Source organism: Choloepus didactylus, chromosome 8 (assembly GCF_015220235.1).
Source record: "Choloepus didactylus isolate mChoDid1 chromosome 8, mChoDid1.pri, whole genome shotgun sequence".
NCBI lineage: Eukaryota > Metazoa > Chordata > Mammalia > Pilosa > Megalonychidae > Choloepus > Choloepus didactylus.
In genome coordinates, this window is record NC_051314.1 from 8,805,704 (window position 1) to 8,830,601 (window position 24,898).

Below are 24,898 nucleotides of genomic sequence, written 5' to 3' on the forward strand. Positions count from 1 at the left end.
GAATCGCTAAAGTGGGAAATCTCCGTTACTATCATAAATGAAAAAGCCTTCCCACTTGCCCAGAATCCGAGACCACCATACAGAAAATTATAAGGAAGTAAAGCAAAGACTTTAAATTCTATTTAGACACCGGTGCCTGCTTCAGGGAGATTATTAAGAGTCAAAGGCACGCTAGCAACCCAGTGGCACCAAATGAGACTTCCTCCATGATTTACGCGAAGAAAAGGAGAGCATTTCTCTCCAGGACCCTTCTTCCCCTGGGAGTTAGAGAAACACTCTCCCGACTTAGGGGCAGGGCATGGGGCTCATCTGCATGGAGCTAGGGGCGGGGAGGGGCCAGCCGGGGCGGGTCTCAGCCCCAGAATTTCTGGGCCGCAGTGGGGATGCGGGGCTCAGAGCACACCTGTAGAGCAGCAGCGGCCGTGACCCCGGGACCGACTGCCGCCGTCATGGACGACCCCGAGCGCGGCTGGAGCCTGTCCTTCGCGGGCTGCGGCTTCCTGGGTCTCTACCACGTCGGGGTGACCCGCTGCCTGAGCGAGCGCGCCCCGCACCTCCTCCGCGACGCCCGCATGTTCTTTGGCGCCTCTGCAGGGGCGGTGCACTGCGCCACCTTCCTCGCCGGGATCCCGCTGGGTGCGCCCGGCCGCCTCCGAGTCTCCCAGGGGAGGGGGCTCTCCCGGGACGGGGGCGCCCCGTGGGGCCGGGGTTGGAGGAGGACACAGCGGGGGCTCCCGGGGCTGCCCCTCCCGGACAGACGCATCCTCCGCGGCGCCCTCTCGCCTTGCGCCTGGCGCTCTGTCGCTGGCCCGGGAAAGGGCGCGCCTGGGGGTCGGTTCTTCCGGGCGCGGAACCCTGAGCGAACCCGGCCGGAGCTGGGCCTTCCCGAGTCCGGGACGCTCACGCTTTAACCCCCGATCCCTCCCTGAACCGCAACCAGGGTTCTCCCAGGGCGATAAGGAGGAAGCGGTGGGGCCCGGGGGCGGAGGATGGGGCCGGTCCAGGTGGGCACCTTCTTCCCTGGGCCGCACGCGGTCGTCGCGACGAGGCCTCTGGGAGCCCAGCAGTCGCTGGGAGTGGGCCACCCTTGGGTGTCTTCCAGGACAGACCTGATTTGGGGTCGTGACCAACGGGGTGTTGTAGTTGGTGGAGGAGGTGGGGAAGTGGAGAAAAAGTTGTTCTCTCTCTTTTTCAACATTATGCGGGACCCTTCCTGGGGACTGGTGGGTCCTGGACATCCCCCATTGTTTCCTCTAATCTCCAATGACCTGGCTGCCCACACCTCTAGGGGGCAATCCCCCCACCCACACCCACTCCCACCCCCAGGCAAACATGTGCAGATGTGTCATTAGCCTGCCCAGTGACCAGGGAATAGAGCCTAGGACCAGTGGCAGGGTGAAGCTGTTGTCACCTAAAGGTCCTTAGAAAAATAATGCCCCTTATTAGCCCCCATTTATTTGGGCTTCGTTAACAATGTACTCTTTGCTCTGCCTGGTGACTGCTGTGTTGGAGGAAGGCACAGCCAGCAGAGAGGGACTTTGTTCCCAGTTGCCAGGAATCCCCTGCCACACAGTGCAGTTTTGTGGGCTGCCTGGTCCCGGGGTCCCCTCCAGTGCAGGGGAACAGAGGAGGTGTGGGCTGGGGCTGACTGGCAGGGCCAGGGGGAAGCTTGGGACCACTAGGTCCCTGGAGAGTAGATCTACAGGTTTTACCAGGATCTGCTTCCCATGTTCTAGGAAACCCAGGATCCCTACTTCAACCTCTGTCTCAAAGAGGACCGTGCATCAGGGATGCCTGGGTATCGCTGAGGAGCATTTCCCAGGGACCGTGACCTAGAGCACACCTGAGCTGTGCTGACCTGCCTGGAAGGACGGGGAGAACCAGCTGTGGGCAGTTCTCTCTCCTCTGTGGGCTCAGTGGGGCCCTGCATGGAGGGAGAGCTGGGAGAGGAGGTCAGAGTTGAGTCAGTACAGGGAGGAGGCAAGGTCTGTCCTGCTGCAGCCCAGGATTTATGGCTGCCCAGGTCTCAGGCTTGGAGAGGAGCCCTGCAGGTCAGGCAGATGGGGCCAGAACAGAGAGGGAGGTCAAGGGAGGCTGAACGTGCCCCATGCCCACTCGACAGGCTGCTGGTTCTGGCATCAGAGGCTTTCAGCACCAGTTACTGGAGGAATCCCTCTGGGTCAAGCACCTTACAGACAGCATCTTATCTAATCCTTTCTGACCCCAAACAGTAGATAAATATTCTCCCATCTTAAAGAGGCCATGTGAACCTTAGGAAGATGGTGACATCACTTGCTGAGGGCATTCAGCTGATGAGCTGGTGGAATCAGGATTCTAACTCAGGTCCAAGCCTGCATTCTTCCTCCTGCACCCTGCAGTGCTAAAGGAGACTCTGGTGCCAAGGAGTTCCTGGCTTCTGGCTTGTGGGGAATGGGGTTGGGGGCAGCTTACCTGGGCCTCTGGAAGTGGAGGCTCATTCCTGTGGGAAGAGCCAGAGCAGCCCTGTCTAACACAAATACAGTGCAGGCCACATGGATAATGGTACATTTTCTAGTGGCCACACTGACAAAAGTAAAAGACTAAAAGATGCAGGTGAAACTAATGTTAGTAGTATATTTTGTTTAATCCAATACATCCAAAATATAATAAGCTTTAAAATATAATAAATATATTATAATAATAAATGTAATAAGCTTTAAATACAGTAAGCTTTAAATTCAGGAAATGTGAGTCCTCAAAATTTGTTCTTTTTCAAGATAGTTTTGGCTTTTTGATGCACATTGACCTTCCAAACAAATTCGATAATTGACTTTTCCATTTCTGAAAAGTAAGCTGCTGGAATTTGATCAGGATTGAGGTGAATCAGTAAATCATTTTGGGTAGAATTGACATCTTAATGATTTCCAGTCTTCCAATCCATGCATGTGGAATGGTCCTTCCACTTTTTTAGGCCTTCCTTGATTATTTTTAACAATACTTTTGCAGTTTTCTATGTACATGTCTTTAACATTCTTGGTTAAATTTATTGCTAGTCATCTGATTCTTTCAGTTGTTACTGTAAATGGAATTATGTTCTTGATTTCTTCCTCTGATCTCTCATTATTAGTCTAGGAACACTGTTGATTTTTGTGTGTTGATCTTAAAGGTCAACACTTTGCTGAATTCATTTATAAACTCTAGTAGCTTTGTTGTAGATTTTTCAGAATTTTCTGTATATACTATCACGTCATCTGCAAAGAGTGAAAGCTGTAATTCTTCCTTTCCCATCTGAATGTTTTTTTTTTCTTCTTTCATAATTGCTGTGGCTGGAATTTCCAATAAGACGTTGATTACAAGGAAGTCAGCTTCCTTGTCTTGTTTGATATCTTAGAGGGAAAATTTTCTGTCTTTCACCATTGAGTATGATGTTAGCTGTGGGTTTTTCATATATTCTCTTCATCACATTGAGAAAGTTTCCTTCTATCCCTGTTTTACTACATATTTTTTATCAAGAAAGGATGCTGGATTTTGTCAAATCCCTTTTCTGCATCAATTGAGATAATTGTGCATTTTTCCCATTTGTTCTCTTAATGTAGTGTACCATATTAATTGATTTATTCTGCTGAACAGCCATAGCATACCTGTGATAAAACCCATTTGAACATGCCGTATAATTCTTTTAATGTGCTGTTACATTTTATTTGCAAGTATTCTATGGAGGATTCTTGCTTGTTTATTTGGTCTGTAATTTCCTTTTCTTGTCATTTATCTTTATCTGGATTTGGTGTTAGGGTGATGTTGACCTTTAGAATGAGTTAGGTAGTGTTTCTCTCTGTCAAATTTTTTGGAAATTTGTTTTTGGAATGTTTTGTAGAATTCACCTGTGAAGTCATTAGGTCCTGGGCTTTGGTTTGTTGGGTGGTTTTTGATGAAAGATTCAATCTCTTAAATTGTACTTGTTCTGTAGAAGTCTTCTATTTCTTCTTAAGTCAGTGTAGGATGTTTGTGTGTTTTTCAGAATTTGTCTGTTTCATCTAGGTTGTCTAATTTGTTGGCTTACAGTTGTTCATAGTATTCTCCTATGATCCTTTTTATTCCTGTGGGGTCAGTAGTAATGTTCCCCATCTCATTTATGATTTTATTTGTGTCTTCTATCTTTCTGTTTTTGTCAGTCTAGATAATTGTTTGTTGATTTTATTGATCTTTACAAAACCAACATTTAGTTTTGTTAATACTTTCTATTGTTTTAAAATTCTCAATTTCATTTATTTCTGTTATAATCTTTGTTATTTCTTTCCTTTTGCTTCCTTTGGATTAAGTTTACTGTTCTTTTTCTATTTCCTCCAGGTGTGCAGTTATGTCTTTGATTTTTGTTTTCATCATTTTCAATGTAAGTTGTTAGAGCTGTAATTTCCATTTCTTGCATTGTCATTGCTACATCCAGAAAGTGTTAATATCTTGTGTTTCTCTTTTCATTTGACTCAAGATATTTATTGCTTTCCTTTATATAATTTATTTTTTGACCCCCTGACTGATTTTTAGAGTATGTTCTTTAGCTTCCATATATTTATAGATTTTTGAGGTGTCTGTCTGTTATTGATTTCCAATTCCACTCCACTGTGGTCAGAGAAGATACTTTGTATAGTTTTAATATTTTTAAGTTTATTGAGACATGTTTTGTGAACCAATATGTGGTCCGAGCTGGAGAATGATCCATGTGAAATGTAGAAGATTGTATATCCTGTTGTTTAGGGGTACAATATTCTGTATGTGACTGTTAGGACTAGTTCATTTATCATATTATTCAAGTTTTCTGTTTCATTATTGATCATCTGTCTCTATGGTCTATCAATGAGAATGCTGTACTGACGTCTGCAAGTATTATTTTAGAGGTTGTCTATTTTCATCCTTCAATTTTGCAAGGGTTTGCCTCATGAATTTTGGGACAATGTGGTTAGGTGCACAAATATTTATGACCATTATTTCTCCTTGGTAGATTGTCCTTTTGTTAATATATAGTGTCCTTCTTTGTCTGACAGTTTTGCTCTTAAAGTCTGTTTTTGTTTGATATTAGTAGACCTACCCCAGCTCTTCCTTACATACAGTTTACATGGAATATTTTTTTCCTTCCTTTCACTTTCAACCAAGTTGTGTCTTTCTTTCTAAGATGAGTCTCTTGTAAACAACATATAGTTGGATCTTGTGTTAACAGAGTTGTACCTGGAAGAAAACAAAGGCTTACCTGATTGTGGAGGAGAAAAGAAATTTATTTTTGTTTTTGCAAGAGTGGGCACACGACCAAAAGAAAATGGAATGGTTGGCACACTGAACAAAGGAAAAGCAGCATAATTTATTTTCTAAGCCTAACATGCACGTCCCTTCACTGTTTCCCCATTGGATGGGTACTCCAGAGGTTAGAGTTTATCAAAGAGAGCTGACTAACCCGCCTTTGATTACACCTCATATTCCTTCACATTTCAGCAACCTTGGTTGTTACTTGTTTTCACCCAGCTAAAGAGCTGGCATTAACTGTAGGTTTACATCAGAGGCCCTTTCTTTCCCTCTAATCACAGAGTTAGTTTGTGCTACTTGTCTTTAGCTTTTATGTCCCCTATTCCACATCACCTTTATGTGAAAGCTAAACTTAACCCTTTTCTTACAGATTTCCCCCCTCTTTCTTTTAAACTTCTTTTAGTTTTTACATTCTAGTTTTTCAAATTTGTTAGGAGCTTTTTGCCTTCTTTATTATAGGGGTCTTCCTCTTTGAGAGGGTATAGTTTGTTTTGCTTATACTGCATGGACATTTGTTTGGTTAGGACAGTTTTAATGAGTTTTTGAGCTAACCCTTGGACATATGGGATGATGCAGCATTCAACTGCTGTGAGTACCCCAGCTGAAATGATAAGAGAAGTTAAGATGGATAGTGCAACTCCTTTTCATTTTTCAAATCAGTTTTCCAACCATCCCATGAGTGGGTTGTTAATGCCAGAGTTTCCTGCTAATTCCTCAGATAAGGCTGTTAAGCCCTGTAAAGCCTTGGTGATGGTTCCATCTGGTGCCATATTGTTGGGGATAATCGTGTAACAACTACCCCCAATTATACTACAGACACCTCCTTTTTTAGCCAGCATGATATCTAGGGCCATTCTATTTTTCCATGCCATTTTGCTAGCAGCATTTAGCTGTCCTGCTATTCCTTTAACATCTCTGGTGTAATTGATAAATTTTTCCTGATTATAACATATATAAATTAATCCAACTTAAATTTTTGTTAATAGTGACCCACCAGAATAAAAATGATTCAAACCCTGTAGCTACTTGATTTCTGGCTTTGAATTCATTTCAGGTTCCCCCAGGGAAGTTCTATATTATTTAGGTAAATTTGTTTATTAAAGGAGCCAGGTGTATTTCTTTTTCTTCTCTCCTGCTGGGTTTGCATTGTTTTGTTTTGTTTTAATGCCAGGGTGAATGAGATAGCCAATTGAACCAGAGCACAAGTCCCTCCTGACTTTTTAGGTAAGGTTGGCCAGAGGATGCTCTTTCCGCAGTACCACCAGAGGTTTGCACAGGATATGGTTAAACTGCAGAAATTCCCAGCACTATCCTTGCTTATGTTTCATATTCATATACACAAGGCCATGGTTTTAAGATTTTGGAGCCCTTCTTCCCATTTAGAGAGATGGGCAGAGTGGTTTCCTGGACCAAGGTGAGAAGCTGGTACAACCTTGACATTTCCCTTCTAGACTGGAGGGAAGGGAGAGGACAACTTGCTACAATTTTCACCAGGAGTAGCATTTTGAAAGAGGAGTACTATATACTTAAACTCCTTTTTATGCTTTTTCATACTTAATGGAAAAGGCATGATTTGGGCAGTGTGTTATCCTGTTGCACAAGCTTAACAACTGCTTTTGTTTTAGACCCTGGACTGTATATTTGACTTATTCTACCCAGGCACTTGTATTTTCATAACCTGTTTCTATTTTTATGGTCAGCTTTAAGTTTTTTGCCTTGAATATTTTAATGACTTTGGGATCATTTTGAATTGGGGAGCTGGTCTCCAGCCAAGTTTTCCCTGGTGTTGCTGACAGACTAACTGGAGGAGACATCTATGGGATTGCATTTGTTGGGGAGGGGAGGGCCTCTATACAAAACATTTCCAGAGGGTCCTCACCAGTGATATTTGTTCCCATTTTATATACTCTGTTAATTAGGCTGTCTGCTTTTTTGACAGTTAATACTACTGGGTTGCACTGAAGGTTTATGCAGTCTGGTGTGGCACTACCTTTGTAAAAAGTTATTTTATCTTTTAGTAAGCTTTGTTTTCCCCATGCCTCTGCAGTCCACCCTTTATACTGGGTGGTTCACCAGACATTTTTTAATCTGGGGCAAAAGAAAATGATGTTATACTTTTTTTTTATTTCTACCCCTGGACAAAGGCACTTATTTTTCCTACTTAGCTCCTGCTAATGTTTTAAATTTCTGCAGGGTATTAACTGGCAAGCATTAAACTGCACAGTTTGGGACTTTAGGCTCTTGGTTACTGTTATTACTAAGTTTTTTGGCAAGGCTTATTGTTGGAAACACCATAATTAATATAATTATTATTTTTAGGCTGAGCCTGAAACCCCTCATCTGTTAGTTTTTGGTAGGATTAGTAAAATGTAGGGTTTGATTCACCCCTTCCCCTTTTCCTGATTATACCCTCCCAGTTACTGTTTTTTTAGAGTGATCCTTAAGGGATCTAAGGTTGAAGTTATTTTTTAGGATTTGGGCTGAGTTGCTGGGTACCTATTATCTGGTTTACGTACTGGTCCCTTCACTCAGGTATAGAGAGTCCAGCCTCTTTCTGCTGTTTGGACTGCTGTTTTAGTTTAGTATCAGCAATACTTGATAGGGTTCTTTCCAGACTGGCTGAAGTTTGGACTCCTTTCACAACTTGTTTAGGACCCAGCTGCCAGGTTGGTACTGATGGATGGCAAATTTAAAAAGCGGGATCTGGGCTAGCAAACTACGATGTCTGAGGGATGATAAAGTAGCAGACAAGGTCAGTATATAATTCTTAAGGAAGAGTTTTTTTTGTTTTTTTGCTTTTTTGTTTTTTTTAATTTAGGGAAGGGAGTTTTCCAGTCCTTCTGGGAATAGGCAAACAAAAATCACTTCATAAGGGAAATTCCCGGTTCTTTTCTAGGGGCAGTTCTAATCCTTAATAAAGCTATCAGTAAGCACTTGATCCAGGGTAACTTTGTTTCCAAGACTAATTTAGACAGATTTTTTTTTAGGGTTTGATTCATTCTCTCCACTCTCCCAGAGGATGGCAGATATCAGGGTGTATGGAAGTCCCAGGTAACACCCAAGCTTCCCATAATGTTCTGCAACACGTGGAAGGTGAAGTGGCTACTATTGTCTGAATCTATATTTTCCACTAACCCATAATGGGAAATGATTTGTTCAAGGATAATTTTAGAAGTTTCTGATGCTATAGCTGAGGCTAGAAGATAGGCCTCTACCTATTCTGTTAGATGATCTACAATACCAAAATATACTTTAGTTTACCCATTAGAGGCATTTCAGTGTAATTAATCTGAGTACTCTGAAATGGTCTGAGGCCTGTTTTTTCCCCTGTATACTTGTTCTCTTAGGACTTTTTTATTAACCCTTTGGCAAATTATGCATCATTCACATACTTGTTTAACTACAGTATAAAGGACCACACATCCAAAATGCTTAAGAACCAGATTACGTATGGCCTGTTCTCCCCGGTGACTCCCCTGGTGTAAAACTGCTAATACTGCCCTCATTATTTGTTTATTCAACATTTGTCTGCCATCTGGGAGGAGCCATTTCCCTTGATCATTTAAGGTTGCTCCTAACTGCTCCAGCTCTTTCATTTCTTTTGCCAAGAATGTAGGGACCCCAAACTTTTTGGGAATGGAGGGTATTAGAACCATTAACTTTAAAGGGGGACAGAGGGAGGCCTCCTTAGTCTTTTCATTCACTAATCTATTGCCTTTTGCCTTAAAAGTATGACTTTCTGGTGTCCATTTACATGCACCACTGTTATTTTTTCAGCTAAGAGTAGATTAGTTAACACTAGTTTTACCATTTCCAAACAGTTAATTTCACCCTAGTTGAACATTCTGCTCATAATAAGCAACCACTCTCCATTCTTTAGCCTCATTCTATATCCTGGTAACTTATATTTCATGTCTATGAGTTTACATTAGTTCCTATCAGTGAGACCTTACAATATTTGTCTTTATGTGTCTGTCTTATTTCACTCAATATAGTGCCCTCAAGGTTTTTACATCAACCCATTTTTTAAGATGGTTTTGTTCACACACCATACATTCCATCCTAAGTAAACAATCATTGGTTCCCTGTATAATCATGTATTTATGTATTCAGCACCATCACCACTATCTATATAAGCATATTTCCATTTCTTCCACAAAGAAGGAGGAAGAGTCAAAGAAGGCAGAGAGACAAAAGAAAAAGAAAAGAGAGAGAGGAAAAAAAAACAAAAACATGGCAGCTAGAAAGCAACAAAAGGAAAGATAGCATTAACCTAAAGCAGAATAAAGTCAGACAACATCACCAATGCCAGGTCCCATACCCTTTCCCTATCCTTCCCCGTATGCATTTAGCTTTGGTATATTACCTTTGTTATATTAGATGAAGCATAATACAGTATTTCTGTTAATTACAGTCTCTAGTTTGCATTGATTGTATTTCCCCCATCCCACCCTATTTTTAACAACTGGCAATGTTGACATTCATTTGTTCTACCTCATGTAAAAACATATTTGTACCTTTTAAAACAATCATTGAGAGCCTAGGTTTCCTTGAATTATACAGTCCCAGTATTTATCTTTCATCTTTTGTTCTTGTGTCCCACATGGTCCTAACCTTCCCCTTTCAACCATACTCACAATCATCTTTGTTCCGTGTACTTACATTGCTGTGCTACTATCTCCCAAAATTGTGTTCCAAACCTCTCACTCCTGTCTTTTCCTTTCTGTTTGCAGTGCTTCCTTTAGTGTTTCCTGTAGAGCAAGCATCTTGTTCACAAACTCTGTCATTGTCTGTTTGACAATATTTTAAGCTCTCCCTCATATTTGAAGGACATTTTTGGTGGATATAGGATTCTTGGTTGGCAGTTTTTCTCTTTCAGTATTTTAATATATCCCCCCACTTCCTTCTTGCCTGCATGGTTTCTATTGAGAAGTCCACACATAATCTTATCAAGCTTCCTTTGTATGTGATGGATCGCTTTTATCTTGCTGCTTTCAGGATTCTCTCTTTATCTTTGACATTTGATAATCTGATTATTAAGTGTCTTTGCAGAGGCCTATTCAGATCTATTTTGTTTGGGGTATGCTGCACTTCTTGGATCTGTACTTTTAGGTCTTTCATAAGAGATGGGAAATTTTCATTGATTGTTTCCTCTATTATTGCCTCTGCCCCTTTTCCCTTCTCTTCTCCTTCTGGGACACAGATGACACATACATTTTTGCTTTTCATTTTGTCCTTAAGTTCCTGGAGAAGTTGCTCATATTTTTCCATTCTTTTCTCTATCTGTTCTTTTGTGTGGAGGCTTTCAGGTGCCTTGTTCTCCAGTTCCTAAGTATTTTCTTCTGCCTCTTGCAATCTGCTATTGTATGTTTCCATTGTGTCTTTCATCTCTTTTTTATGCCTTTCATTTCCATAGATTCTGCCAGTTGGTTTTTCAAATTTTTAATTTCTACCTTATGTATGCCCAGTGTTTTCATTATATGCTTCATCTCTTTTGCCATATCTTCCCCAAACTTTTTTAATTGATTTAGTATTAGTTGTTTAAATTCCTGTTTCTCAGTTAAAGTGTAAGCCTGTTCCTTTGACTGGGCAATAACTTCATTTTTCTTAGTGAGGTTGCAGTTTTCTATTGTCTAGGCATGGCTTCCTTGGTTACCCCAATCAGGTTGTCCCAGACCAAAACAGGCTCCAGTCCCAGAAGGAAGATTCAGTATCCAGTTTCCCTGAGGGTGTGTCTTAGAAAAATGGTAAACCCTGTGAGGCCTCATGTCACTGTGCTTTTCTGCCCAGCAGGTGACACCTGTCAGCCTATAACTCCAGACTGGTGTAAGGAGGTGTGGCCTGTGGCTATTTTGCCCAAGGCTCTGGGGTCTTGTCCTGAATGGAAGACCCCTCCTCTTTCCTCTTAGAGAAGATAGACCCCCTAGGGAGAAGTCACTAGCATTTCAATGTTCTCTCTGCCTGTGCTATCTCCACCCTTGTCTGGGTCAGAGTGCTGGGAACTGAAAATGGCTGATGCTTTCTCCCCTGAGCCAAAACAGACAGAAACCCCCCTTCAGGACAAGTCTGCAGCAACCCCCTGGATCTCCAAAGTCAGTCATCACCCAAAGCCTCTGTCCGCTTGTTGGGAATTCATAACTTGCTTCAAGCAGTCCATGTTTGCTAATTAAAACCCCAGTTGGAGCTCAGCTGAGCTATATTCACTTGCTGGCAGAGTGCTGCTCTCTAGTACATGAGGCTTTGCAGCTTGGGCTGTGAGGTAGGGGTGTCCCAGCTTGGATCCACGGTTTTCACTTACAGATTTTATGCTGTCATCTTGGGCATTCCACCCAATTCAGTTTGGTGTATGATGAGTGGACGGTCATGTTTGTCCCTCCACACGTTTACTAGTTGTTTCTGGTGTTTATTAGTTGTTCCAGGGGAACTAACTAGCTTCCACTGCTCTCTATGCTACCATCTTAGGACCTCCCTCTAGTGTATTTTTAATCTTCATTATGGTGCCATTCATCCCCATAATTTCTGTTATGTTCTGTTTCAAACTTTTGAATTCTTTATCCACACACATTGTCTTCTTAATATCCTTTAGCTCTATATACATATTTTCCTTCATCTCCTTGAACTGATTTAGGAGATCTGTTTGAACTTGCTACATTAGTCCTTCCAAATACAGTGTCTCTTCTGAAGTTTTCCATTTGTTCCCTTGACTGAGCCATGTCTTCTTTCTTAGAACAGCTTATAATTTTTTGCTGAAGTCTTGGAATCTGACTATTTTGATGTGTTAACTCTGAAGGTCAATTTCTTCCTCTTCTCTGGGGTTTTATTGGTGATTAGCTTTTTCTTAAGTCTCTTCTTTGAAGACTGGTCCAAGTCATTCTGGACCTTTTGAGAAGCACCTGTTAAACTGTTCTCATTTTCTTAGGTCTTTTTCATCTTAATCTTGCCCTGGATATTAGGTACAATTTTTAAAATTGCTCTTTCCATGCAATGGTTCCATGTCCAGGAGAAAGCTTGCTTTCCTCACTTCCTTCTCCAGGAAACATTATCTGTTCTGATGTTTTTGTACACAATTGTCTCTCAAGTTAATATGATTTACTTAAATACTTTTCCTCTTCAGTGGCATCTTTCCTTACAATTTTTGATTCTGGGATGTGTCCTATTGCACAGGAATTAAGATACAACTCCCACTGTTTTATTTTCCTTTAAGACTTTTCTACCTCTGGTTTCTTCTCTGTCAGGGTATCTCACCTTGGGAACTCTGATGATGATAATCCAGAAAGTGGATCAATTAAAAAAAGTCTAGTTATTTCACCAGAGTCTGGACTCAGTGTGCACACCTCTTTCCAAGAGTTCTGCTACCAGTTCCCTTTTTTGTTGTTGTTGTTTCCAGGGGGGGTCTCTTAGCGGGTTATGTTGCACCCTGGGTCTCTGAAGACTTGGGTCCCTATGCCTGGATTTCATGGGGTTCTAACTCACTGCTGTGAGTCACTCTATATTCTGCACCTGTGGCAGAAGGAATCTGGGCCATGCTGCCTTGGCAAGAGTCCCAAGCTGTGCAGGACCAATGAGGGTCTGGGAAGTATACCTCCAATCTGATCATGGGGATTACATTTCTTCTTATTTAATTCAGAGTTTGGGGCATACTTCTCAAGTCTATATCATCTTCCAGAGTTCCAAGCAAGAGAATACCAAGGGGAACAATTGCTAAGCCTTTGAAATCAGGTGCCTATTTTAAACATCTAAGTTTGGACTAGACACTTAACAAGGGTTCATTGGCCACATCTGGCTGCTGGCTACTATATTAGACAATGAAGGGGGAGACAAAGGCTTTCAGTCTCCTTAATATTTGGCTTCTGGCCTTGCCACAAAGCATACCATGTCTCCAGTGTGGTACATTCTTCTCTGTTTGTCTCCCACCACCAGAATGTGCTATATGCATGCTGACAGACCTAGCCCAGAGAACCAGAAAAAGGAAACTTAGCATCTTCCACCCATCCTTCAACATAAGCAAGTACTGTAGAGAGTATCTCCAGGAACATCTCCCAGACAATGTTCACCAGCTTGTCTCCAGAAAACTGTGCATCTCACTCACCAGATTGTCTGATGGGGAAAATGTGCTGGTGTCTGATTTTCACTCCAAAGATGAACTTGTGGATGTAAGCTGTTTACTTATCTGGGTGTTGTCAAATTTAGTCTTGGAAGTAACACAGAGTGGAGTGTTCTCAGATACCTGCCCTGTCTCATGAGGTGAAAAGAAACTTGCTGGTGTGTGATGCTGATTTTGTGCATGACCCAGAGCAGTGTCAACTCTGTGTGCCTCAGGTGTTATGTTCTGTAGCATCTGTAAAACCTGAATATTACAGGCCAGTTTCAATTTCAAATATTCCATACCCATCCTTCAAGACTCAGCTCATGACCACCTCCTTCAGGGAACATTTCCAGAGTGTATCCCACACCCTGACACATTCTACACCTGCTCCATAATGAGGAGGCCTTCTAGGGTGAGGCCCCACAAGTGTGGGAGCATATCTTATTTGCCTCTGTCCCCATGGCCCAGCACAGAGAAGATATCCTGCATATCAAAATGCCATTTAATTTGGGTGATGCCTAACACAGGACTGTATAAGACAGCAATCTCCCCCACAGAAGCAGCAGCCCAGCAGCCCTGTTTTGTCCTCTCTTGTTTCCAGAAACTTTTGCTAGGTAGTCAGTACCTTTCCATTCCCAAATGAGTAGCTATCAATGAATCAGTCTCCCATTTTGCTTAATTCTCTCTAACACAATATGACCCAAATTCTGGTCCTTGGAGAAGCAGCAGCAGCATCACTTGGGACTTCTTAGAAATACACACTCTACAGCAACCACCCCAGAACCACTAAATCAGAATCTGGGAGGTAGAGCCTAGAATCTGGGTGTTGGCAAGCTCTCCAGATGCTTTAATGAACAAGGCATTTGAGAAGCTCCCAGTCTAGCCCCCTCTCAATCTGTCAGTGAGCCAGGTAACTCTTGGTCCTGTCTCCAGTGGCCAGCATAGCTCTGTTTGGGGAAACAAAGGCTGGAAGTTTAAGACCAGCAGAGCACTGTTGTTACGGAGCCAAAAGTGTATGGAAAACCCATATACCTAAAATCCAAGTTCTACATTGGTTCATCATTCACCCAATCCAATGATCAAAGCACCTCCTCTGTGCAAAGAGAATTTCGAGCTTTGTTGCCTGCTTGTTTGGAGAAGGATCATAAGAGGCCCAGGGAAATAAAAGCAGGCAGACTCTGTTCTGGCTGGTGGATTCACTCCCTTTTGTCTTCACAGGTCTTAGTTTGTTCCTGCTTCATCCCTTTCTACAGTGGCTTAATTCCTCCTACCTTCAGAGGTGTGGTAAGTCTCCCTTACAGGGGCTGCTAGTGCTGATTCAGGGTCCCTGGGCTTACCTTTAAAGGTGTGATTGCACATCTCCTTCCTGCAAGGCACCAGGATCAGTGCCTCCTGCCCCTTCCCACCCTAGTCCCCAGATGCAAAACTTTGTGCTTCTCAGCCTTTCACAGGAGAAGCCACAGCTGGTCCCTTCCAGGTCTCCTGCAACTTTGTGTATAATTAATTACCTGGCTACCTGTCAGGTGTGCCGGCTGATTTAATTCATCTTTACCCAAGCATCAAAGATATGTTCCCAGGGGTCTGATAAAAGTATAAGAGGACACTTTCCAATGTGTTATACATGTCAGGGGTAGCTTGATCCTTAGAGGAAATATACAGAAAGATATTTTCTTAACCAAAAAGTCGAGCCTTTGTTTTGCCTTTGTCTTACTTTGTTTTGTCACTTTGGGTTGTAAGGCATAAAGCTTCGTCTCTAAAATGTTAGCATTTACAGATGGCCCTGAGCTTATGGGAAGAGTAGCAGAATATTTGGTAAAATCCTGTTTTTAGTGTAATGTAAGTAGAACCAAGTTGCAAAGAGAACTCACATTTATGAAATACCTAGTATGAGCCAAGTCTATTCAAGCCTCAACATTTGCAGTAGTTATGTTCTTTGAAGTCTCTGGAGCACTGAACTGGCCAAAAATAAACCAATGCCCCTAGAAAAAATGGAGAGATAGATTCCTGGGAGCCTCTGGTTACAACCATCACTCAACCTTAACCTTGTTCTATGTGTCTTTTTGTTTCAAATCACCTTATCCCTTTTGCTTCCTCCTTAAACTTCAATGCAGTGATTCCCTGGAAGTTCATTGATTCACTGCCTTTTAGAGACTGTTCCCCCTTGATCCCAATCTACAAACAGGACATTTTAGAGCAGCATTTGAACAAGGTTTCTGAATATAAATTTAAGGAAGTTTAATCATCAAACCAATGGGGAGGGGGCAGGTAATTGAAGTTCTTTAAACCAAGATAGTGTTCATTAACACTGAACTCACAGCCAACAGCACTTGAATTCAGGCTGGAATAAAGCTTGTGGAAGACGTGAATTTTCTCCAAAAGACACATTGCAGCTTTCTTGTGCTAAAGAACGCTTGAGCACTCAGCACCTCAGCATTATGCTGGAGGCCATTTAAAGAGGAAACATCAAGAAAATGGACAAAAATGAAAAAACAAACAAACATGGTGCTATATACACTGTGGAAAGGACACTTGATTACACTATGAAACTGGAGACAAGAAGGCTGGGTGCCAGTTTCCTCAACCTCAGCTTGGGAATGTGCACATGATCACTTTGCCCACTCTGTGCATATCTACAAATGACCACAAAAGTGCCAGGAACAGGAATCCATGAATAGTGAGGTTTGACTATTTCATAGGAATTATCTTATTCATTCCATGCCACTAAAGGGAGGTGTGTTTATTCATCCCATGTGACTGGTAGGGAAACTGAGAATGTTAAGATGCAGCTTAATATTCTACAGGGCACAGGACAGCCCCGACCACACATTTATCTGATCCAAATACCAAGGTGCAGAAACCCTGTAGTAGAGTGAGAACTCATGAGATCCCATTGTGTGGGAGCATGAAAGCACTTTAGAGGCTCTCTGTGTTCCCACTTCAATAGAGGCATACATTATATAGGCATTTTCTTATTCAGTTCTCAATTAAGGGAAAATGCAATTTTTTATCCCATGTGACTTGGTGGGAAAGCTGAGAATCAGGAACACCCAGTGATTGACCAGAATCCAGGCCCACAATCAGGAAGGCTGGAGCCTGTGCCCCACCCCCAAACAGGATGAGGCCTAAATTAGTCCATGTGGAGGGCAGCTGGTCTCCTCTGCTCCCAGTCCCAGCAAGCATAGGGCTCCACAGGGAGTGCCTTCCATTGAGTGCTCCCAGCATGATTTTGCTCCTGGTGTTGCCACAACATGGCCTGCCCAAGCACAGTCCCCTCTTCTTCCAGTGGCTGCACATGGATGTTTTTGTCTCCCCCAGGACTAGGCACCAGGACACTAAGGAGCCTCCTGCTGATGGCCCCTGACTGCCCAATGCTCAGTTCTGTCTCTTCCACCTGGTTTAGTGTTTGATCCCTCAAGGGTCTGACTCTGTCCTTTTCAATCAAAAGTTTTGATCACAAGCTAATGGTAGTATTGGGATTTGGTTCAATTCAACAAATTGGTACACTGGCTGATTGCTGGGCCATACTGGGGATAAGGAAACAGGAGTTGAGTTAATACCCAGGTTGTGGACTAGGCTTTGAGTCTGTGCTGGGCTACATGACAGCATTCTTCCAGGCAGTGGTCGTCAAGTGCAGATAATTCTGTACCCCCAACTACCACTGCCATCACCACTGGGTTGTCACAGCTGGGAGACTGCTACAGGCTTCTTGAAGACAGAGGCTGGGGATGCTGTTTAATGTCCTGCAGGGCACAGGACAGCCCACACCACAGGCTTATCTGACCCAGATAGAAATAGTACCAAGATTAAGAAGCCCTGTTAACCCTGTTCTAGGGAGAGTCATGATATCCCACTGCCCAAGAGCAGGCAAGCACTTTAGAGACCCTCTCAGCTCACAGGTTAATAGAGGTATAGTCCATACATCTGCAGAACAGAGGCATTTATACTTTCAGAGCTTCCCTCATGGTCCAGATGCACTGTAGTCCCCATTTGCAGGGAGGAAACCCAGGTATAGCATGAGGATGTGGCCGTCCCAAACCTTCACAGTCTCTTCATGACACACAAACCTAGAACTGAATTTCGCCTCTCCCACTTATGAGCTGGGCCACTTTGGACAAGTGTCTTAACCTTTCTGAGATTGACTTGCATCATGTGGGTTCATAATAGGACAATATCATAGACTTGTTTTGGAATTGAATGTGATAAGGAAGATAAAGTGCTTTGCACAGAATCAGGCATATATAAGTGTTTGGTAATGCAGGTTATGATGTTATTACCTTTCCCTTCCTCCAGGCCACTCTGGCCAGAGCTGATACATAATCACCTATTCAATACACTCACTTAAGCCCTGCTGAAAAGTACAACAGGTCATTCTTGAGAGTCTCCTGAACAAAATCAGAATATTAGTGGAGAAAACTTCAAAATGGAAGGAAAAATTTTATGTGGCAGAGGAACTATTAGGTTTTGGTGTATACCTTAAATGAAAAATAGTCTACATGGTCTTCTCCCTCCTCTGTCTTAATAGTGATTTCTTGCATTTAGTTCCAAGTTTTTATGGCAGTGAGATTTCAATGCCTTCCTCCATCTTCCATAGAAATTGTATGGCTATGGTTTTGAAGACGTTGCTGTGTTCCTATCTGATAATTTTTGAACTCAAGAGAAGTCTCCTTTAATGGCCAAAACATGACTAGTCATAGCTAGTTCTTATCTGGACATGTTTTTAGTCAAGCTCTGCCATAAAGTTTCTCCACTTGGAAGGTAGAACATGTTCCATTTTTTAGTGTTTTGAAATAATTCTTCTGTGGGCATCCTGACAACTAGGTGGGCTGGTTGTGGTTTGGGAATCATTCTAGACACCAGTTCCACAGATAGAAACTCTATCCAAATTGTAGCAATATCTGCCTGTTCCAGCTTGGCTATGGACAACAAGATAATTCGGGTATAGAAGGAAAACCCATACTCAGCATAATTTATTCAAATGCAACTTTTGAAGCTAAGGGATAATATGACATCTGCGGGCTGTCTGTATCATAGGTTTATTATTTCATTTAAGTCTTGATGTCTCTCAAGGAGAAAATTATCTGCATTTTCAAGGTATGGTGGGAAAAGTCTCACAGAGGTTAAGTATCCTGTCCAAGTTTTCCAAAGCACCAAGGAGGTTTGCATTTGAACCCATGTCCACCTCTCTCTTCTAGGACTGGTCTCCACAAACTCTCTCCCCATTGCCCACAGGGCTGCTCATTTACATGCTGCTTTTATGCACATTATAAAAGGCACTCACATGGGTGCCCACCTGGGCATAGGACTTGGCTAGCAGATGGTGGGTGGCCTCCAGGCTCCACCTTGCCTCTTGGTCAAGCAGCTTTGTGCACTGAACAAACTACACAACAGTTCAGGGCCAACCTGGGTGTCCAGCATGGAATATCTCAGTAAAGATTTCTTGAAAGATTGACTAGGTGTGATTCCAAAGCCCCTGGTCTCCCACTGCATCACCCTGCTGGCAACTCTGAGAAGCCCCAACCCATAGTCAGGAAAACATATGAATCTCTAGCCCCAACATCCCTGATACATGTCCTGATTTCCTCCCTTAACAGCGATACATGGATGGAGGTATAAGTGACAATATGCCCTTCACTGATGCCCAAACAACCATCACTGTGTCCCCCTTCTATGGGAAGCATGACATCTGCCCCAAGGTCAAGTCCACAAACTTTCCTCATGTGAACATCAGCAAGCTCAGTCTGTTTCTCTGCCCAGAAAATGCCTACCTTTTATTCAGAGCATTATTCCCTGCAGATCACAAGGTGAGTGGTGCATGAAAGAGTTGTGTGTGGTAAGTGTGAGTGTCTGTGTCTGTGCATACAGTTATTTTGCCTTCCTGTCTGCAAGGAGATACCAGTTTTTCTTTATACAAATGAACATAAATAGTCATTGAAAAGATGAAGTGAAAAACAAATAGCTTGTACCAGAAACTCACAGATTCTCAATCCTGCTGCCCATTGGAATCACCTGGGAATGTTTGAACACAACTGAAGCTCAGACCCCACTCTTAGTGTCTATGGTGTAATTGGCCTAAGAATTTCAATCTTTTTCTTAAGTTACAAGAAGATTATTATTTGTGGTCATGGTCAAGAACCACAGAATTCAATGGTTTAACCTCTTTGGCAAGGTGTAGACTGTGTCCACTGACAGTTTGTCCTCAGGGAGATAAAAAGGTTTGTGCAATACTTTGCATACCACCAAGAGCTGACAACCCCAGAGAGAGGGAAGGCTGTCCAAAGGAACTGGTTTTCTATGTGGTTTATGAGTAAGTTATTAATAGGACCTCACCCCACAGTTGCTGTTCCTGGCTGCACAGAGCAGGGGAGGGTCATACGGTTAGCAGAAGAGGCAGCTGCTGTTGGACCAGTGATAACTAGGACAGGGTCTGACATGTCAGAAGGGAAACTTGTCCCAAGAAAAAAGGCATCCCAGAAAAACAAGCCCCTGTTCTGCCGGGGCTTCCACTGAGCTCCATGGATGAGGTCACATCTGTGTCACATCCCACAGATTAGAGAAGTGCAGTCCCCCGGGAGCACAAAGCCCTCTGTTCAGCTTCACTGAGAACCTGATAGGTTCAGGACTTGAAGGATCATTCACTGTATCTCTGAAAGCTTAAAGTAATGTTTAATTAATGGCATTTAACAGATTCCTCTGTGCAATTACTTTATTTGATTTTCTTCCAGGAACTTGGAGAGATGTGCTTCCAAGGATATTCAGACACTCTTAGATTCTTGGAAGAGCAGGGTATGTATGGGTTGGGACATCAGATGAGCCACTTTAGCGGGCTCTCTTGTTGGCAGTTGGAAACTGAAGAGTGAACCTCAGTTACATCTACCAGGACTCAGTGCTTTTGCACCACTCTTGCTCAATCCATGCATTTGCTAAATGAGATAAGAAACTTTTTCCCACCTTATAGATGAGGAAATGGAAGCATGGAGAGGTTAGCAAGGACCACATGGCACTGAGGAGCAGGGCTGGGATTCACCACAGGAACTTATGAGCCCAGGGCTCCTCCCACAGAGTCACCTCATCTGCAGCTTTTTGTGATCCTTTTGCCCTTCTGCTTGAATGATTGTGAACCTTTCATTTAGCAGGGAATGCAATTGGACAGAGTTCAAATCTGTTGTCATAATGATGTAATCAGAATGGTTGTCTCCATCCAGGTGGGGGTCACACCTGGTAAACTAGTTCTCCTACCTGGGGCAGGATGGCATCTTTGAGTCATCCCAGATCTTCCAGGCTCTAGAGGCACTAGAGTGGATTCAAACATTAGGAGTCTTTGGAGCTACTTTCCTCGAATACTAAAAATTGGTTGGATTCTTGGTTGCTTTACTAGTTCTCTGGGTTAGTTTTTGACGAACATAAAGGAGACAGTATGGTGAAAAGGAGATATATGCAATTTGCATTCTCCGCAGAGTCCATGTTTGCAAATTCACCTACTCACTAAATTGTGTGCTGACCACAAGAGCAGTATGGGTGACATTTTAGAGGTCATGCATGTCAAAAGAGTTGGAATATTTGAGTGGTCTGATGTGCATGTTCCCAACTGAGTTCAGGCAAGGTGACACTTGGCCTTCTCAACTCATAATGCAAACAAGCATCTTTTTCACAGTCTATTAAATCCATGTCTTTTGCATTTTTGTGCTTATTTTTGGAGATTTTGCTGTTTAAAATGGCCCCAATTGTAGTGTTGAAGAACAGTCCAGACTACTGAGTGTAAGCAGACTGTGATGGGCCTTACAGAGAAAATAGGTGTGTTAGATCACCCTTGTTCAGGCATGAGTTCTTGTACAGTTGGCCATGACCTCAACATTAGCAAATTGGCAATATATATTAAATAAGGGGTTCTTAAAGAAACCCACACATAAAACAAGGTTATGGATTGATCTGTTGATGAAATTGTGACTAGAGGCTTGCTTCTGGCTCCAACAGATGTAGGTCTCTCAGGAGGGAGCAGGTTTGCAAAAACACCTGGTGTGCTCTGTGTGGGACACACAGGGAGAGACATGCCCCAGGGGCATCCCTGCCTGACAGGTATTGGGGTCCAGAGTATGGAAAGGCAATCAGGGCTAGATATGAAATTCATGGTACCACACAATTGGACTTAGTGGGCACAATTTTTGGTCTCAGTTCTGCTATTTCCCAACTCAATTTGAGAGAAACCTTTCTCTCCCTGGGCCTTGGGGTCCACATCACAACAAGGGCAGTTCAGAAGAAAGGATATATAAGTAATCCCTAGTAATTCTGGAGACAGGAGGGACACAAGCACACATAGCCTCTGAGCTGGGTTTGGGTTTAAAGATTGGAGGAAGATTCCTGACCATGCTGGCCCTCCAGGTGCTCTGCAGAGGACAGAGAGCTGCTGTCCTGATGTTCCATCCCTCTGGGAATGGAGTATTTAAAATGGACCTGATGGAAAGTGATGTCACAGAGGGTGTGGAGTGTGGTTAACAGAGGCCCAGAAACATCTAGAAGGAAGCAGACGTGAGGTGTAACTTGGAGAACAAGATGTGGGCATTCAGGAGTAGCTCCTATTCTTTTACTCTGAAGCTGGTTGAACCAGGTGCAACCCTGGGCATCTCTGACTACCTATTAGGGACCACTTCCTGGTTTTGGATACTGGATCCCAGCACCAAGGACAGTGCCTGGGCTGCACAATGCCCCCATACTTAGTGTTCCTTCCATTTACTTCATCAGTAGGTGACTGAGGCAAGGCAGTGTGATGGAAAAGTGTGCCATCTTGGATATCAATCCTGGGTTCATTTCCTGGTTCTGCTACATATTAGCTGTGTGGCATTGGGGAAGTCACTTAATCTCTATGTTTCTGAGTCCTCAGCTGATAAATGGAGACAATGATAATGATAGCTGTCACATGGTTACTGTCAAGTCTATGATGTTCCTAGCTCAGGGCCTGGGACAGCTTAACCAGTGGGTCAGTTATTAGAAATTAACTATAACCCTTATATGTCAACTGCATGAATCCAGGTGTAGATATGGAACTCATACAGGTGGTGAGTGAGGGAGCCAAGAGCTGAACTCACATGTCTCTGGTTTCAAAGACCCTCACTACTTTCTCCTCATTGTAAATACCTGTCCCTACTTGAATTTCAACTAAGAACAGGACTGCAGTTTCCTTGTTTGCTTCCTTATGCTCTAGCTCAGTGGGTGGGTGAGAAGGTAAGTAACAGTCTCTGTTTCCCAGATTATCCTGATGGGTTTGCTGTCCCACACCCTTTGTAGGCATCTGCACCAGGCCAGGGCCAAGCCTGAATTTACCCTCTGAAGAGAGAAAGTCTGAGGTCATTGCTCCCTGTGGGGAAAACATGAGCCTGGAGACTCCCTGGGAGGCAGCTGCCTTTGAGATGAAACCCAAGGGGGCTGAGCTGATGGAGACCCTCTCCCCCAAGCTCACTAAAGGTACCAGCTGTTCAGGGGGTGGGGATAAGTGAAGGAAGTTTTCTGTGGATGTTTAGGGAAGGAAAGCATTTCTTTCTTGTGTGCTGTGGAGGAAGGTGATGTGGCCTAGTTGGGAAGAGATGGGGCAAAGTGACCAGGGACAAAGTGAGCTCAGGGCCACCACCTCTCACAGGCACAGGCTAAGCACAGAGACACCATCACACACCAGACACAAGCCAGGTCCCAGGCCATCACTTCTCACAGGCTCAGGCTGAGCTCGGGGCAGTCATCACACACCAGCACAGTTGTCCCCCCTACCCAGTTTCCTTGGTTTATAAGGACTTCAGACTCACTGGATTAAGGTTGCCCTCATTCAGTCTGGGCATCTTGACTAATAACAGCATCTTCACACCCACAGGTCTGGGATTTAGGACACCAACATGCCTTTGTGGGGGGATAGAGTTCAATTCCCATTAGGCTGCCAGGAATATTCCATAGAAATTTCAAGCACTACCAGGGTAAAGGGATTTGGTTTTCACCCTGGTGGGAGATGTGTCTTACATGAAGTGACCCAATTCCTTGTTCAGTACTGAGTGAAGCAATGAAGGACCAAGGTGGCCACATGAGAAAGACATGGAACTTCTTCCCTCTGAGGATAATGTCCTCCATGATGTTGCCCTGCATGCTGCCTCTAGAGTATGTGATTGCTCTTGTCCAGAGGTGAGAATTTCATATGCTCGGAGTCTTCCTTGGGGGTTGATGTGAGGATGAAATGAGATAGCACAGGTCAGACCCTCAGCCAGGGTGTGGCTCCTGGCCCAGCAGGACAGACAGAGTCCCTGCTGACTGGAACTCACAGTCTATATAGAAGGCTCCAGAAAGTTGCCCCTCTGTCCTCCTAGCTGCCATGAGCACCCTATCACCTGGCACACTCAGAAACCAGCCAGTTGATTTGATGAATGTGTTGTGACCACACAGCATCTGCCCCCATCCCTCATTATCACCTGGGGAAACTGAGGCCTGAAGAGGTTGGGGTCACAGCTCTGAGGGCACAGAGCTGACTAGAATGTTAAATCAGGTTAATGTGGCAGAGTGCAGGCACTCTCTTCTTTCATTCTAGTCATAGTTTGTGTGATTCATAGTCAGCAAAGGAGACGAAGGTTAAAAAAGATCCTCCTAGAACTTGTTGCTTGGGCACAGTTAACCAAATGTCTCAGGGCTGGGACTTCCCTGCTTCAAATCCTGGATTCATCACTGACCACAGCTATGTGATCTGGGGGAGATGAATTTACCTCTCCGTGGTGCAGTTTCCTCAAGTAGAAAACAGGGCTGATGAACTCCCCTAGACCAAGGGTGGTCGAGAGAAACAATGGGGTAGCTCATGTGAAGTTTGTGCCACTGTAGGATTTTCATTTTCAAATAGTAATAATGATAGCACAAAGTAGGCGACAAGAGAATATGGGCTTTATATATGGACAGATGAGGGTGCAGCCCTGTGACCTCAGGCAAGTTAACCTGTCTTCAATATCTGTTCTCTCATCTGGTATCTGGGTAAGAAACCCTACCTCGAAGATTTTCTTGAATGTAGAAAGCACCTGATTTTTTAAAAAAGGAATTGTTCTTACTATCTGCAAATTTAGAAATAGGAGGAATTGAGGTGGGGGGAGCAGTATGCTGTAGAGAATCCAGGAAAGGGGTACCAAAGATCCTAAAGGTTTCAGGTAGTGCAAGTGCTAACATGCCTACTGGGAAGAGCTTGCCAGACCCCTGAGCCTCCTGGGGACTTTACCCTTAGAAAACTAACATGTAAGCTGTTAAAATCTCAGACTCAGGGCTTCTCAAGGAGTAGCAACTTGGATACCAGAGAAAATGCTCCTGAAACAGAAAATGAGCTGACCTATCAGCAGGGTTTTGAGGACCACCTGGAAGCTCTGGTTCTCCTATTTGTCCTGGGACCTCTCTCCCAGCACCCTCTGACCTCTGGCTCCCATCTGAATCATGCCCCCTGGGTCTGCTGCACAGCCTCATCCTGTGCTCCCCTGGGTTGGACTCACTGTTTCATGGATCACAGTCTTTCTTTTTCTTGGATTAGTCCCTTGTTTTCTG

At 43.6% G+C, this 24,898-nt stretch overlaps 1 protein-coding gene across 1 annotated transcript in view; it reads left to right on the plus strand.

Moving 5' to 3' along the window:
- The first annotated feature begins 449 nt into the window (after positions 1–449).
- Positions 450–24,898, plus strand: part of LOC119542302 (1-acylglycerol-3-phosphate O-acyltransferase PNPLA3-like) — a 29,995-nt gene continuing 5,546 nt past the window's right edge. Inside the window, exons 1-6 of the mRNA XM_037846927.1 lie at positions 450–636; positions 13,192–13,424; positions 14,576–14,641; positions 18,949–19,158; positions 20,080–20,140; positions 22,637–22,813. Coding sequence (XP_037702855.1) covers positions 450–636; positions 13,192–13,424; positions 14,576–14,641; positions 18,949–19,158; positions 20,080–20,140; positions 22,637–22,813 — 934 coding nt within the window. The remainder of the gene's footprint in view (positions 637–13,191; positions 13,425–14,575; positions 14,642–18,948; positions 19,159–20,079; positions 20,141–22,636; positions 22,814–24,898) is intronic.